The sequence below is a fragment of the Heterodontus francisci genome, chromosome 47 (assembly GCF_036365525.1).
Source record: "Heterodontus francisci isolate sHetFra1 chromosome 47, sHetFra1.hap1, whole genome shotgun sequence".
NCBI lineage: Eukaryota > Metazoa > Chordata > Chondrichthyes > Heterodontiformes > Heterodontidae > Heterodontus > Heterodontus francisci.
In genome coordinates, this window is record NC_090417.1 from 16,423,534 (window position 1) to 16,439,438 (window position 15,905).

At 43.7% G+C, this 15,905-nt stretch overlaps 1 protein-coding gene across 2 annotated transcripts in view; it reads right to left on the minus strand.

The window, feature by feature from the left end:
* LOC137357191 (annexin A4-like) overlaps positions 1–15,905 on the minus strand; it is a 63,441-nt gene that overhangs the window by 41,345 nt on the left and 6,191 nt on the right. The window contains exon 2 of one of the 2 annotated variants that reach the window (XM_068023331.1): positions 10,615–10,663. In XM_068023331.1, coding sequence (XP_067879432.1) covers positions 10,615–10,623 — 9 coding nt within the window. In that variant the 5' untranslated portion in view covers positions 10,624–10,663. The remainder of the gene's footprint in view (positions 1–10,614; positions 10,664–15,905) is intronic. The other variant, XM_068023332.1, reaches the window with a different exon arrangement.

Here is a 15,905-nt window from a genome sequence, read left to right on the forward strand (position 1 = left end):
TTACAAAATCCATCATTGTCTTGGGAAGCAGTGTGTGTACACAGTGAGATTGCATTTCAAAACATCACTCAAGCAGATTATCCAGTCATTGTCTCATTGCTGTTCGTGGGATCTTGCTGTGTGCAAATCGGCTGCTGCGCTTCCTACATCACAGTAACTACACGTCAAAAAGTATTTTGTTGGTTGCAGAAGCGTTTTGGGACAGTCTGAGGCTTAGTCAATGCAAGTGTTTCCTTTCTCCAGCAAAGAAATAGCACCAACATGGGTCAAATGGCCTCCTCCTGTGCTAGAAATCCCGATGTTTCTATTCTGGAAATCTCAGCAGCGGATTGTTTCAGGAAAATGTGACCATTAGCAACCAGAGGCGAACTTCATTCATCTCTCCTGGAAACCAACTCAGGAAATACTGCACTCAGAAAAGCAGGCTTTCCAAAATCACAGCTCCCTGCTCGGAGCAGCTGGTTTCAGCACAGCTAACACATCCTTTCATTTGAGATCACCCTTTTTAAAAAGGCGACAAATGTATAGCTGCTTTGCACTTAGAAAGCTTGCAAGTATGTAATAGTAGGTCACAGGCTGGAGTACAATCCAGTCATTTCTAATGTCTAGGCAGGTACAAGCCACGTGACTTCGTCATCAGCCGAGTGAATGGATGCCTCAAATTACTACTCACCAAGAGCAAAACAAAGCTATTATATTAAATATACAACACCATTTCAGAAAGACAGCTCAGTTCCATAACTATCTGCATACAATCTTCTCTAAAGCACTGAAGACACTACAATTGAAAAAACAAACAGGTTCCTTCACTAACAGAAGCTGGAGGGTCTCAGTCCTCGCCTCCCCATGGCAAACACAAAGAGGTCCTCTTCCTGACGAAGGGGAGGAAGAAAGTGCTGGCTGCCACACCAGAAGATTCTCAGCTCCAGCCCAGACTGTGCACAGGAGGTCGCATTGGCCTGGCAAAGGAGATTCCAGCTCCTGACAGCTACCATTCAGCATCTGCCCCCACTCCCAGAACTGCACAGGTGGACACAGATTCTGCGATGCCGGTCAAATGTCTTTTCTCTAAGGTGGCGGCAGTGGTTAGCACCGCAGCCTCAGCGACCTGGGTTCAATTCTGGGTACTGCCTGTGTGGAGTTTGCAAGTTCTCCGTGTCTGCGTGGGCTTCCTCCGGCTTCCTCCCACAGCCAAAAGACTTGCAGGTTGGTTGGTAAATTGGCCATTATAAATTGCCCCCAGTATAGGTAGGTGGTAGGGGAATTTAGGGACAGGTGAGGATATGGTAGGAATATGGGATTGGTGTAGGATTAGTATAAATGGGTGGTTGATGGTCGGCAGAGTCAGTGGGCCGAAGGGCCTGTTTCAGTGCTGTATCTGTAAATCTAAAGTAGTAGGCCGCAGATAAAGAACAGCCACTTGAGCAGCCTTTATGGAACCAGAGATATGCTTTCTGGAGATGGAATTGGTGAATGGGGCAAGGATGGGTAAAGCCTGGGCTGTGATGTGTGTGAGACAGTGAGTGTAGGCATGTCAGCTGGCATGTCTGTCGGTCAGTCGTTCTCAAATTCAATCCAGACCTGATTCACTCTTAAGGAACAGGTACTAACAATATTTAGCTGGCAGCCAGAGAAATCTTCATTCCCTCAATTCTGCCTCCATCACATTTTCAGCAAAGTCACAGTTTCCACAGTGTGCACACACACACACACACACACACAAGGCAAGAAACCACCCCCACACCCCCCCCCCCCCAACACACAAAAAGCACCTTGCACATCAGCTCTGTCACCACACTGGGTTCACATGGTGTGTGGATCCAAACCAAAGTTCTCTTTGGGCAGTGCTGACAGATATGCAATCACCAGGATAACTACAGAAATGGCTACACAAAGCTGAGTTTATAAAGAAACACAAGATGGACATCACTCATCAGAAAATTGCTCGAATATATTAGGGAAGTCTTAATAGACTGAGAAAAATCCTCAAATGATCATGAACATGGTTTTACAAAATGGAAATCAGGAGAGCTTTTGAGGATGTCCCTAGTCAGATACAGACCAGTAGATGTTGTATTGTTGGCTTTCAATAAGGTACCCCATCAAAACAGACAAACGAAAAGCAAGGTGTAGATGGTACCTTATTAGCATGGATGGAGGATTGGTTAACAGACAGGAAGCAGATAGTAGGGATAAACAGGGCATTTGCTGCAAGGATCAGTGCTGGGGCCGCAGCCATTTACAATCTATATTAATAACAGTCAAGAGACTTCGAGTCATGAATCCAAGTCTGCTGACAAGACAAAGTTCGAGTGGGAATGTAACTACAAGGACGACACCAAGAGGCTGAAGAGAGATTGATGGGTCAAGTGAGTGGGCAACAAGGTGGCAGATGGAGTATAAAATGTAGTCCAGTGTGAAGTAACTTCGTGCTGTATTAACAGAAAAGCAAAATTCTTTTTAAAAAGTGTATAACTTCTAAATGTTGTTGTTCAGAGGTACTTTGGTGTACTCATACAGGGCACACAGTAAGTTAGCATTTAGGTTCAACAAACCATTTGCAAGGTAACTGGCATGTTGGACAAAATTGCTGAGGGCTTGGACTGCGAAAGTCAGGAGGCCTTGCTTCAATTGTACAGGGTTTTGATAACCACACCTGCAATACTGTGTGAAGTTTTGATCTCCTAATCTAAAAAAGGAAGGAGATTTGTTTTGGAGACACACTAATGATGCAGTGACATAAGTAAACACTAGTTTAAACTAGCCATGTTTGGTTCTCATTTTCTCTGCTACTGCCACCCGATCATATCACAGAAAACAGAGGCGAGGATGGGATAAGAATTCAATAAATAGTCAGCCAACAGCAACAGGAAGTGTAGGGACCAAGATGAGCCAGCTCCTATCACCTACCTCCATGGCGATTTTGGCTGGATTGTATGAAGCGTGAGCCTCAAAGCGTCTCTTCAGTTTAACGGGGTGCCACAGGCTCCGACCGTGCATTGGCTTCAAAGTACTCATTTGAGAAGAGAATAGTTACCATCAGCGACTAGACTGGTTTGAGCTTAGTATATGGACGGCCACAGCAAAGTGTTTTACTTCGGTTACGGTGAAATACAGAAATAGGATAACATAACTGCACCCACAGGATACATCAGAAGGCTCGGAACATACAGGAGAGCACGAGAACCATTCCGTTCATAAAGTTTGAAAAACTGACATGTTTTTCAGAATCATCATTCTGGGACACGAAAGTGAAGAGGCCACAACTCAAAAGGCAGCCATTCTTGAGTGCAAGAAAGCAAATCTATCCAATGAAAATGGCCCTGGAAGTGTACAGTATGCTAACAAATTTCTTGTCAACACAGGAGTGCTGTTTATAACAAGCACCACCGAGTCAGAGGAACATTTCAACACCACTAGAGACAGCAGAAAGCTACAAATTTGGAACCAGAGTTCAGAAAAGTGGTGCAATAGTTGGTGACTACATTGTGGCACTGAAGAATTTATGACATTGCAACTTCGGCACATTTTTACACCATGCATTATGACAGATGTGTGGGGGGAAATTGGTGAAGTTAAGAATCCAGATCGAAATTACTAAATGCATATAGTATTAGATTTGAGCTGGCATGCAAGATTGCCATTTCTCTGGAGGTGGCAACGAATGCTTGAGAATTTCCTCCTATGCCAGCAACCAGCACAGCTTCTGTCCACTGTCAGTAGACTTCTATCAAACCTAAAGTGGAGACCTAGTCAGAGCAGTGCTGGTGATAGCAGTTTACTGATTTATTACTTTGAGGGCAACTGCACAGCAGAAGCATGTTAAATGCTTCAATTGCCAAAAGAAAGGTCATATTTAAACTGCTTACTGAGTGAAGGCCAAAAGCAGATGATGGAACTCATTCCAGTGGTAATGGAAAACCACTATGTCACAAGGGTGGAGTTAACAATCTTGGTGAATCTACAGTGCCTCAGCCAACAGTAGGGCTGCACAGCACTTATGCCACTTGCAATCACTCAAACGACAGTTTTGTACAAAGGTGTTGTTAAATCAAATCAACATGCACATTAGTACAACTGCAGATTATTCTCTTCTGAGTACAGACACAAACGACAGAAAATTCAGTGATGCATCCCAAACACAGATCAGTTTAGTTGAAAACCTAATCTGGTGATGTGTTAGAAACATGCAAAGTCCAATCTAAAGTCAAGTGCCACAAGTTACCCATTGTTGCAGCAAGACATGTCAACAAACCAACATTAACGGACTGTTACGATCTGAAGAGGGGTCGATGGGTTCCCCTCTTTTCCCTTTCCTTGTTTGACCACAACAGATTGATTTCCTGTGGAGATACCTGCCAAATCAGTGAATGTTTAACTGTTGTTGTCATGATCATAAAAGAGCAATTTGAACAGGGTTTTGAGTTTAACAAAAGAGGTTAATTTTATTATGCTTAAACCAATTAGAGTAAAACTAATAAAAATATGCTCCAACTTTCTCACAAAATAGGTTAGAGAGTGGGGAAGGATAGATTGGTCAAATTAGAGGCTTTAGAAATAAAAGGGGAATACAGTCTGTGGAGGTTGGTGACTCAGCAGGCTTCAGGCTGAATTCGGTGGATGCTGATTTAATGGTTCTCCGGGAGACAGCAATGTGAAGGAATTCCGGAAGGTTATCTCCCTGTAACTTTGCCCTCATGCTTATCTAAGTAAGTAAGCAGGCAGAGTTCAGAGTGTGCAAGGTTTGAGTGGTTTATCATTGCAGAAACATTTTCAAGGACAGCTATGAAGGTATAATTTGGGAGAAAGTGCACATGCAGATCAGTTCCGATACAAAACTGGATATTGCAAAGCTAGACAGGTTCCTATGATCTCTAAACCCAGGTCGAAGAGGACCTTAAGACGCTCGAGGGGAACAGTGTGTTCATGAAAACTGAACACAGCTGAATGGGCAACCCCAGTGGGCATAGCTCCCAAGTCAGTCAAAATGGAAAGACTACGCAGAGATTCCAAAGTCACAATCAACCAACCAGGCAGTGGATGATGAACAGTGGGGGCAGCACAGTGGCGCAGTGGTTAGCATAACAGCTCCAGCAACTCGGGTTCAATTCTGGGGACTGCCTGTGTGGAGTTTGCAAGTTCTCCGTGTCTGCGTGGGTTTCCTCCGTGTGCTCCGGTTTCCTCCCACCACCAAAAGACTTGCAGGTTGATAGGTAAATTGGCCATTATAAATTGCCCCTAGTATAGGTAGGTGGTAGGGAAATATAGGGACAGGTGAGGATGTGGTAGGAATATGGAATTAGTGTAGGATTAGTATAAAATGGGTGTTTGATGGTCAGCACAGACTCAGTGGGCTGAAGGGCCTGTTTCAGTGCTGTATCACTAAACTATTGACCTCCTAAGATTTGCATGTGGAGTTAGTGGGATCCAAGTTGTCCCATGCTTATACACAACTCAACATGGATCGAGAGAATCAGCAATACGTCTTCAGAAACATACACATGGGGTGATGCTGCAACACAAGGCTACCTGTTGGTGTAGAGTCTTAGCCATTGGAGCTTGTAAGATTTTTTGGAGATGATTTTACATGGCGTGCTGCATTGCTTGAAGCATCAAGATGTGTCAACTGCGACTAACAGAGGAAGACAACCTTCAGGTGTTGGATCAAGTGTTAGAAAAGGCTCAATGATTGCTATGGCAAGTTGAGAAAGAACAAGTGTGCCTTTGTGCAATCTGAGGTCATGTACCTTCACAGGAAAGTAAATGAAAAAAGGACTACAGCCAGCAAAAGACAAGATTGCAGCTATAGTCAATGTCCCAAAGCCAAAAGATATGTCTGAGTTCAGCTTTTCTCTGCATGGTCCAATACTACTCAATTTCTGCATGAGCTTTGCAACGGGGTGAGCTCCATTAAGTCAGGTGTTGAAGGAGGATGTGAAATAGGAATGGTTGGAAGTACAAGACGCTTATGATGCATGCAAGAGAAGTTTGACGAGTGATGCACTACTTGTTCATTATGACACGAACTGTGACCTGAAGTCAGTTTGTGGCCCATCAAACTATGGAGTTGGAGCAGTGATCGGTCACGTCAGCAATAATGGTCCAGAGAAGCCCATAATATTTGTGTCACGTACTTCGACAAAGAGAGAATACAACTAGACGCAAGTAGAAAAGGAAGGACTCGGAAACATCTTCAAAATGAAATGAAAAAGGTTTCACCAGCTTTTGCTGGGTAATATTAACAGATCATAACTATTAGGTGTTTATTCTGGTACCAAAGTCTGCAATAATCTCAATGGCAGCATTAAGGATGCAGTGATGGGCTGTACCTCTGAATCAGCTATCGCATTCTCTTTCCAACTTCAACATTTGATGCTGTACTGTCCTATTTGCCACACGAGGACTCGGAAGTCAGCTGCGAAGGTGCAATCCTCACAAAAGGAGGGGTCGATAATGAGTTTCCCATCACAAACTGAAATTGCAGCTGGAAATCAAATACTCAGGGTTGAAAAAAAAAAAGTCCACATATAGACATGGAATGGATTGACAGAGTTTGACCAGCATCCAGACCAGGGATCAAAACTGTTCTCCAATTGCTGCAACTATTTGTCATGGGAACAGGGCAGCATCAAAAGGGGTCAGAGTGATGTAACCTAGTTCTTGCAGTGATATAATGAGAACACTCCATACTGAATACACAGGAAGAGTTAGTGAAATCCACAGCAAGAGGTTTTGTTTATTGTCCTGGTCCAGAGAGTGACCTCAAATAAATGGTTAGCAAATCACAAAACTGTAGAAACAAGCCACCTAAATTCTTGGGTCATGGTTTCCCACAGCAGCTTGTCTCAGATAATACCCCTCAATTTCAGTTTGCTCCGTTACAAAAATTCATAAAGCCAAAAGGTATCAAACATCTCCTCACTCTTTAGTTTCCAGCATCAAATGGAGCAGCTGAAAGATCTGTTATGATAGTTAAAGAAACACTCAAAACTAATGTGCTGCATGGGTGTTCAAATTTCACGATGAAGCATGATTTTCCTGCTCAAGTACAGAACAATCCCACACCCCACTACAGGGTAGATAGCTACTGAGCTTTTGAAGAGGAGGAGGTTAATGTTACACTCGAGTCTGCTCCAACCAAACACCAAACAGGTCAGTCAAAAACACCAGTATGACACGAACAAAAAGTGTGTTACAGGCAAAATGAGCATGTTTGTGTTTCAAATCCCCCTCAAGTCACACAAGGAGGGATGTGAGACCAAAAGATACTTGGGTTAAATTGACAGAAAAAAAAAAAAAAGAGAAAAGTTCAGGTAGATCACAAGCTAGTGCCAGAGATTGAACCAGTTCAGATTTCAGCATCTTAAATCCAACTTGAGACAAACAGGATCTTCTTTCAGGACTGAAACAAAACCAAGCAGTCTAAAACCTGGAAGGAGACCTGAAAGAGTTCACAAACCAGTTAGCAAACTTGATTTGTGGATATTGTTCTTTTGAAACCAAACAAAAGGAACTACTTGTCTTTTGAAATTGCAAGCATTTGAATGTATTTGAATATTGAGCTCATGACAGGATGATCTAAGTGAGGTACATAAACACTTCCGTGAACTGGTCTTGCTTGGTATTCATTTTCTGTGTTAGTGCAATGTAAACATATTGCGGAGGTGATTCAGGAAAGCATTACGATATTAGTTCCTGGCTGAGTGTGGGTTGTTCTATAATGAGAGGCTGAGTAAATTGGGCCTATACCCTATGGAGTTTACATGAACTGAACGAGGGGTCATCTCATTCAAACATATAACATTCTGAAGGGGCTTGACAGGGTCCACAATCAGAGATCATAGAGTCAGAGTTATGCAGCACAAAATATCCACCGGGTCCACGTCAGCCATCAAGCCTGTCTATTCTAATCCCATTTTCCAGCACTTGGCCTGTAGCCTTGTATGCTTATGGCGTTTCAAGTGCTCATCTAAATACTTCTTAAATGTTGAGGGTTCCTGCCTCTACCATCCCTTCAGGCAGTGTGTTCCAGGTTCCAACCACCCTCTGGGTAAAAATATTACTCTGCCAATCCTCTCAAAACCTGCCCCTTACCTCAAAAAGGTATCCCCTACCTGGTTATTGACACCTCCACTCAGGGGAAAAAATAAAAAAAAAAGTTTCTTACTGTCATGATGCTGTAGTTTTTTTATTTGGAACATGCCATTTTCCTTTAAGGCTTGCAAGGGATCAGTATTAGTTTAAAAGCTGTCAAGCCTTCAGAGTTTGCAGAAGGTGCATTTTCGTTGCCTTAGAAACGACCATTTGGAGACTACGATTCAAAGAGTGCATTCTCGTTAACATAGATAGGTACAACCACTGGGAGAGAGTCTCATGCAACACATTTGTTACAATTCAGTTTGAACTGGTAGTTGAAGACAGTTTGTCCGAACTGAAGACAAACAGAAGACAGACAGCTGTGGTGTCACTGAAATCTCAACCATTTAAACTGGAGGAAATAGGATTTTTGTCTGTTTAATTATTACCTCTCAAAATTCTGAAAAGTCAAGCCAAGACAGAGATCTCTGGTAATTTAAATTGAAGAAAGGGAAGTGAGATTGTGACAAACTTTTATCCCTCAAAAAACTCTAAAGTCACATTGATTCCATTGAAAGTGTTTGCAAGTTGTTAATTGTTGAAATTCACTGGAGAAAGAAAGCATCACCTTCTAAAGTTGGACTACAAACTGTTCTACTGTGGAAGAACCTTTTTCCCCGCATCAGTCAACTGCGAGGGACTTGGAACAACATTGGACTGTAAATTTGCAAGGACTCGAATTTTTTCTATTTTAAAAGGTGGTTTACATTTTCACCGTGTTAAAGAATTTAGTTCTTTTAATTTAAAAAAAAAGTGTTAATTTGTTGATTTAAAGACATCTAGTTTGGTTAGCCTCATTCAAGGAGTTAAAAGACAGTACAATTTGGCTGGCTTTCTTTAATTTGGAAAATTTTCAGTGATATGTTAAGTGATCTGTGGAGCGACGGGACTGAATTATCAGTGCGTCTTGCCTGCCACAATCAGAATCGTATATTTTGATTGGGGGCTTTGACAGGAGCGGTCGATCGAAACACTATCTTACCCATCGATGCCCCTCAATTTTCTGTACCTCAATCAGGCCTCCCCTCAGCCTTCTCTGCTCTAAGGAAAACAACCCTAGCCTTTCATAGCTGAAATGCTCCAGCCCAGGCAACATCCTGGTGAATCTCCTTCACACCCTCTCCAGTGCAGGTTGTTAGATTCCCCTGGTCGGGTAATCTAGAACCTGGGGGCACAGAGATTCAGGATGGGGGGGGGGGGGGGGGGGGGGGGCAATCACTTCAGACTGAGATGAGGAAAAACTTCTTGACTTTAAGGGTTGCGAATTTGTGTTATTAAGTACCCGAGAGGATTGTGGATACTCCATTGTTGAATAGATTTAAAGCTGGGATAGACAGATTATTTTGGTCTCAGGGAATTAAGGGATATGAGAAACAGGCAGCAAAGTGGAGTTGAGCCATGATCGTATTGAATGGCGAAACGAGCTCTTAAGCCATACGGTCTCCTCCTGCTCCTATTTCTCACATTCTTCTGATGCAAACAGAATTAAGTCACTTCTCTGCAGTTCTGGGCACCAAACCTTAGGATGGATATATTGGCTTGAGAGAGTGCAGTGTAGATACAGAATGATAACAAGACTCCAAATTATGAAGATTAATCAGACGAGCGTTTTATTTTGTGCATTTTAGTAGGTTAAGGGGTGATTTAATCCAAGTTATCAAGTTATTAAGGGGGCCAGGTCGGGTACATAGTGTAAAACTACGTCTGCTGGTTCAGGAGTGTAGGAGTCGGGGGCATGGACGATAAATTAGAGCCAGACCTTTCAGAAGTGAAATAAGAAAAAACTCCAACACACAAAGGGTGGTAGAAGCTCAGAACTCTCCACAAATAGAAATGGTTAATTTTAAAACGGAGATGAACAGACCAAAAGGTACGAAGGGAATGGAGCCAAGGTATGAGATAAAGTTGGATCGTAGATCAGCCCTAATCCGATGAAATGACAGAACAGGCTGAAGGGTTGAATGTCCTCCTCTTCTTCCTATACATTGTGACCCCCCTAACTCCACAGCAGTTTCAACTGGAAATTTCACAGCACAAATTAGAAAGCAAATCATCCCTTCAAAGAAATCCTTGCTTTATTTCTTTAAAAATGTGAAACCCTCAAGGGTTTTTTTTTTTTTTTATCTTCAATAACCCCTCAAAGCATGGTTAAACTTGAAAAACTTCAGCTTGCCATTACTAATCACTTATCTAATTTCCCTGAACATTAAACAGTGGACTTCAATGATGCACTATCAATGGAGCTGCTCACCAACTGGTACCATGTTTGAATAATGGATTTTTCTGCTGATAACATTTTACAACATGCCAAACTAGTGTTTACAGTTTAACTAGCAAGAAATCAAGTCAATGAAACCTTTGACATGGCTATTGATCACAGTCAATCCTGTTAAATCTTATCACAAACAGGAAGGGGGAACCTGAAGAGATGAGAGAGATGGAGGGAGGTTGCGTGCGGTCAAGCATTATTGTACTTACTGCTGCCATGGTATTGATTCCAAACTTGTCCTTGGTGGAAATCTACCTGCTGGGGGAAAAAAAAGGAGATTTTTTTTTTTTTTTTTTTTAAAAAGCTGGATAATTTGACTGCACAAATTTAAGTGTGGATGAAGTGTATTGCAGAGAATTTTAAATAGTAACAGTAACTGACTTTATAAATGCTAAACAATTTGAAGTCACAGCCAAAGCTACCAAGTTAAAATAGAAAATTAAATAGAATTCTCAGAACACCATGACAATGCCATAATACTGCACAGCAAGAGCAGAATTGGACCGATTTGCTGTTAATCAGCGTTGCTGATCACACAGCATCCAACCATCAGCTGCTTTCTGAATACTCAGACATGTCCTGAGCCTGGGAAGCTTCTAGGCCAACTTTGGTTCAGTAGTTAACATTCTCACCTTCAAGACAGCAAGTCATTGCTTCAAGTCCCACTGCAGAGACGAGAGTTGCAATTTCTATGCTGATATTTCCAGTGCAGTACTGAGGGACTGCTGCAGTGTTGGAGGCACCATTTATCGGTTGAGACATGAAAGCAAGCCCTGTCAGGTGGACGTAAAAGATCCCACAGAAGTTCTCCCTGGTGTCCTGGCCATTTATCCCACAACCAACATCAGCATGAACAGATTATCTGGTCATGACATCATTGCTGACTATGGGACCTTGCTGTGCTAGGTTGCCGACGTCAAAGTACTTTATTGAGCATAAAGAGCTTTGGGATGTCTTGAGCTTATGAAAGCTGCAGTAGAAATCCAAGTCTTGCTTTTCAGATCAAGTTGCTGTACCCACCTACACTTTCTGGTGACTGTTCCAGACGCAGAAATGATGCTGAATGAAAAGCCTTTCCCTGGCCATCCCAGACAGTGACTGGCTACTTGAGGATTGGAGCACCCAGAAAACATTTCACAATCTGTCCACGTCAACCAACTGGGGTCCCCAAGAGTAACAGCACAATTTCAGGCTGGATGCATGCATTTGCTCACTCACATGACTTTGGGTCTGGCAGTGCAGAGGTTCTCGTACTGCGAGAGCAGTGAAACCCACCCTTCATAAACATCTCTCCTCTCGTTCTTTTGCCAATTACCAGACATCAGTGTCCTCTTGTTACCACCATTGCAGCCAGTGCAAACACTTTCTACTCGATCAAAACCCACTATAATTTTAAACACCTATTAAATTTCACTTTGACCTTAGACTACTCTTCACATCACTCAGCTGTACAGAATTCAAACTTCAAAGCTGACACCAGCATCAATAAATGGCAGTGTTAAACCATCCCCTAGACGAATATTAGTAAGAAAGTCAAATATGGTTACTTCCACCTCTTCACAAGACGTTTCATTTTCCAAGTCCTTTATTATACAACACCCAACATTGCTCTCTGAAGAGAATTGCTCTTGCAAGCTTGTTCTTGCTCAGGGACCATAATTGATACTGATACACCAAACCACTCCCTGCTACCCTCAAGAAGGGGACACCACCCTCAAATCGAACCCAACTTCTCACCAGAGCAGAGTCTGTTTCTTCCTCAAAGTAGCCCATTAACAAGGGAGTAAAGACTGAAGGCTTATGAAAGAAATTGCATTCATTTCACACCTTCCACAACCTCAGGGCATCCATTTGACATCCAAAATGATGTACTTGAGCAAAAATGTTGTCAATGTTGTAACGCAGGCAAAGGCAGCAGCTAATTTACATACAGTAAGATCCCAGAAATGACATGGAGATGGATGACGAAATCAAGTTAATCTGTTTGTTTGTAAAGGATGTTGGTGGAGGGATAATTATTGGTCAGGTCACCAGGAAAAATCCCCTGATAGTGTTTAAAAATTGCCATGGGGTCTTCAACATGCATCCAAAAGGGCAGATGAGCACTCTGTTTAATGTCGAACTAAATGACAGCACCTCCAACAGTGCAGCACTCCCTCAGTGCTGATAACGGGAGAGTCAGCCTGGATAATGTGCTCAAATGAGACTTGCACCAACAACCTTCAGAAGCAAATGCCAGACAGCTGCCTACAGATCCCATCTGACAGATGGACTGGATTTCAAGGACCCCTCCCCAAGTCTACTGCAGTGAGGCTGCTCATCATTGCATCCTGTGCAATTCCCAATGCACATGGTGGCATCAAGTTAATGCTTTGCAATGTCACTGCCAGTCAAGACAGTGTGTACAGCAGTCACTGGAAGACCCAGACCAGTTTTTGGCAGACAACTAAGCTCATATTATCTTCCGATTCCCCTTCACCAAGCTGAGACCTGCCAGGCCATACTGGGCCGGAAACACCTCAAGCACCTTAAACAGTGTTGCCATCTCTCCTGGTTGCACGCAGAGATCAGGAGCATGATTTTGTACACCCTCACCTCACCAATCTACCTGCAGCCAGTAAGAGAGGCACAAAGGCCAAAGTCGAGTCAGAACTTCAATTTAAAAAAAAGCTGTCATTTCAGTCCAGTAGAAAGCACACCATAGAATGACCCAGGTCCTTGTCAGAGTGTGGATCCTCAGGCAATATTACAATACCACTTGGTGAGGCAGGTCTGAAATATCATTTCACCTCACACAAGGTTGAGATAGCCAGTTCAAGTGCCCCCTCCAGCATGCCAAGATAATTCATGCAACCAGAAAACAGTCTGAGACCATTCAGCTCATCGCCTCTGTGCCAGCTCTTGGGAAGAATTATTCCATCAGTGCCTCTCTCAGAACCGTGTACATTACAGATAACAAAAGACTGAACCAACATCTTGTTGGTTCTTGACAGAGATGCTGTCAAAAACAGGAGTCCAATTTGGATTAGGCTAGCGAGTTCAGAAGGCAAGAGGTGAAGGTTGCAAATATCGCCAGAGCTCAAGTCACCCCATTCAGTTGAGCCACAGACCAGCAAGATCCCAGCTGCCATCTGTAGGAGTCACCCAATCCTGTCAGGGATCCTCGAGGTAAGCCCAGCACCCCTAACTTAAAGAAATCAACCAGGATTCCTACTTCGGATTGCTATGGAGTGCCTCCTTCTAAGATGCATATGGGTGCCTGCTCAGGAGTGTGTTCTGTGCAACAGGGTCTACCTCAAGCTTCGATCATCTTTTCTCTCACTCCACACACCACCCTGCCCACCAACACCTCACAGTGTTGGCGAACAATTTGCACTAATTCACCACTTGGCTGCTGCGTTTTCATACAGCGACCACACAAAATTACTTATGACGACAGGGTCACAGACTTGAAACATTAGCATCTGCGGAGAGAGAAGCAGAGTTGACAGACCTGCTGAGTATTCCCAACATTTCTTGTTTTTTATTTCACATTTCCAGCATCTGCAGTATTTTGCTTTTATTAGACTAAAGTACTTGACTAGCTGCCAAGAGCCTAGGGATGTTATAAGGATGGGAAATGTGCTAATATAAACACAGTTCCTCTTTTCACTGAAACAGTCTCAGGTGGGTGAAGCAGCAGGGAAAGGGTGAGCGGGGGCAGTTGCGGCTGTTAAGCACCCACGGAGCTGGTTCCTGGCCTTTAAAAAAAAAAAGAGATGAAGTCAGCAAGAGGCCATCAGACCAACTCAGATCCTCTTAGAATCTCAGTTGAACAATTCACCTAATGCTCTTTTTTTTTTTTGTAGTGCCTCAATATGGAGAAGTCAGTCAACTTTAGGGAAGGAAATCTGCTGTCCTTAACTGATCTGGCCTACCTATGACTCCAGACCCACAGCAAAGTGGTTAACTCTTAAATGCCCTCTGAAATGGCCTAGCAAGCCACTCTTTTGTATCTAACCGTTACAAAGTCAAAAAAATAAAATGAAACTGGACGGACCACCCAGCATCGACCGAGGCACCAGAAGCGACAACGGCAAACCCAGCCCGGTCGACCCTGCAAAGTCCTCCTTACTAACATCTGGGGGATTGTGCCAAAGTTGGGAGAGATGTCCCACAGACTAGTCAAGCAACAGCCTGACAGTCATACTCACGGAATCATACCTTACAGACAATGTCCCAGACACTGCCATCACCACTCCCGGGTATGGCAAAGACCCAGCAGAGGTGGCAGCCCAGTGGTCTACAGTAGGGAGGGAGCTGCCCATAGAGTCCTCAACATCAACTCCAGACCTCATGAAATCTCATGGCATCAGGTCAGACATGGACAAGGAAACCTCCTGCTGATTACCACCTACTGCCCTCCCTCAGCTGATGACTCAATACCCCTCCATGTTGAATACCACTTGGAGGAAGCACTGAGAGTGGCAAGGGCACAAAATGTACTCTGGGTGGGGGACTTCAATGTCCATCACCAAGAGTGGCTCAGGAGCACCACTACTGACTGAGCCCTAAAGGACATACCTGCTAGACTAGGTATGTGGCAGGTGGTAAGGAAACTAACAAAAGGGAAAACGTACTGGACCTCGTCCTCACCAATCTGCCTGCCACAGATGCATCTGTCCATGACTGTATTGGTAGGAGTGACCATCACAGTCCTTGCGGAGAAGTCCCACCTTCACATTGAGGATACCGTCCATCGTGTTGTGTGGCACTATCACTGTGCTAAATGGGATAGATTTCAAACAGATCTAGCAATGCAAAACTGGGCATCCATGAGGCGCTGTGGGCCATCAGCAGCAGAATTGTACTCAACCACAATCTGTAACTTCATGGCCCAGCATAGCCCCCACTCTACCATTACCGTCAAGCCAGGAGAGCAACCCTGGCTCAAAGAATGCAGGAGGGCATGCCAGGAGCAGCACCAGGCATACCTCAAAATGAGGTGTCAACCTGGTGAAGCTACAACCCAGGACTACTTGCATGCAAAACTGCAGCAGCATGCGAGACAGAGCTCAGCGATCCCATAGCCAACAGATCAGATCGAAGCTCTGCAGTCCTGCCACATCCAGCCGTGAATGGTGGACAATTAAACAACTAACTGGAGGAGCTGGCTCCACAAATATCCCCATCCTCAATCATGGGGGAGCCCAGCACATCAGTGCGAAAGATAAGGCTGAAGCATTTGCAACAATCTTCAGCCAGAAGTGCTGAGTTGATGATCCATCTCAACCTCCTCCTGAGGATCCCAGTATCACAGATGCCAAACTTCAGCCAATTCAATTCACTCTGCAAGAAACAACTGAAGACACTGGATACTGTAAAGGCTATAGGCCCTGACAATATTTCAGCAATAGTACTGAAGACACTTATACCCCTGGACAAGCTGTTCCAGTACAGCTACAACACTGGCATCTACCCTGCAATGTGGAAAATTGCCCAGGTATGTCCTGTACACAAA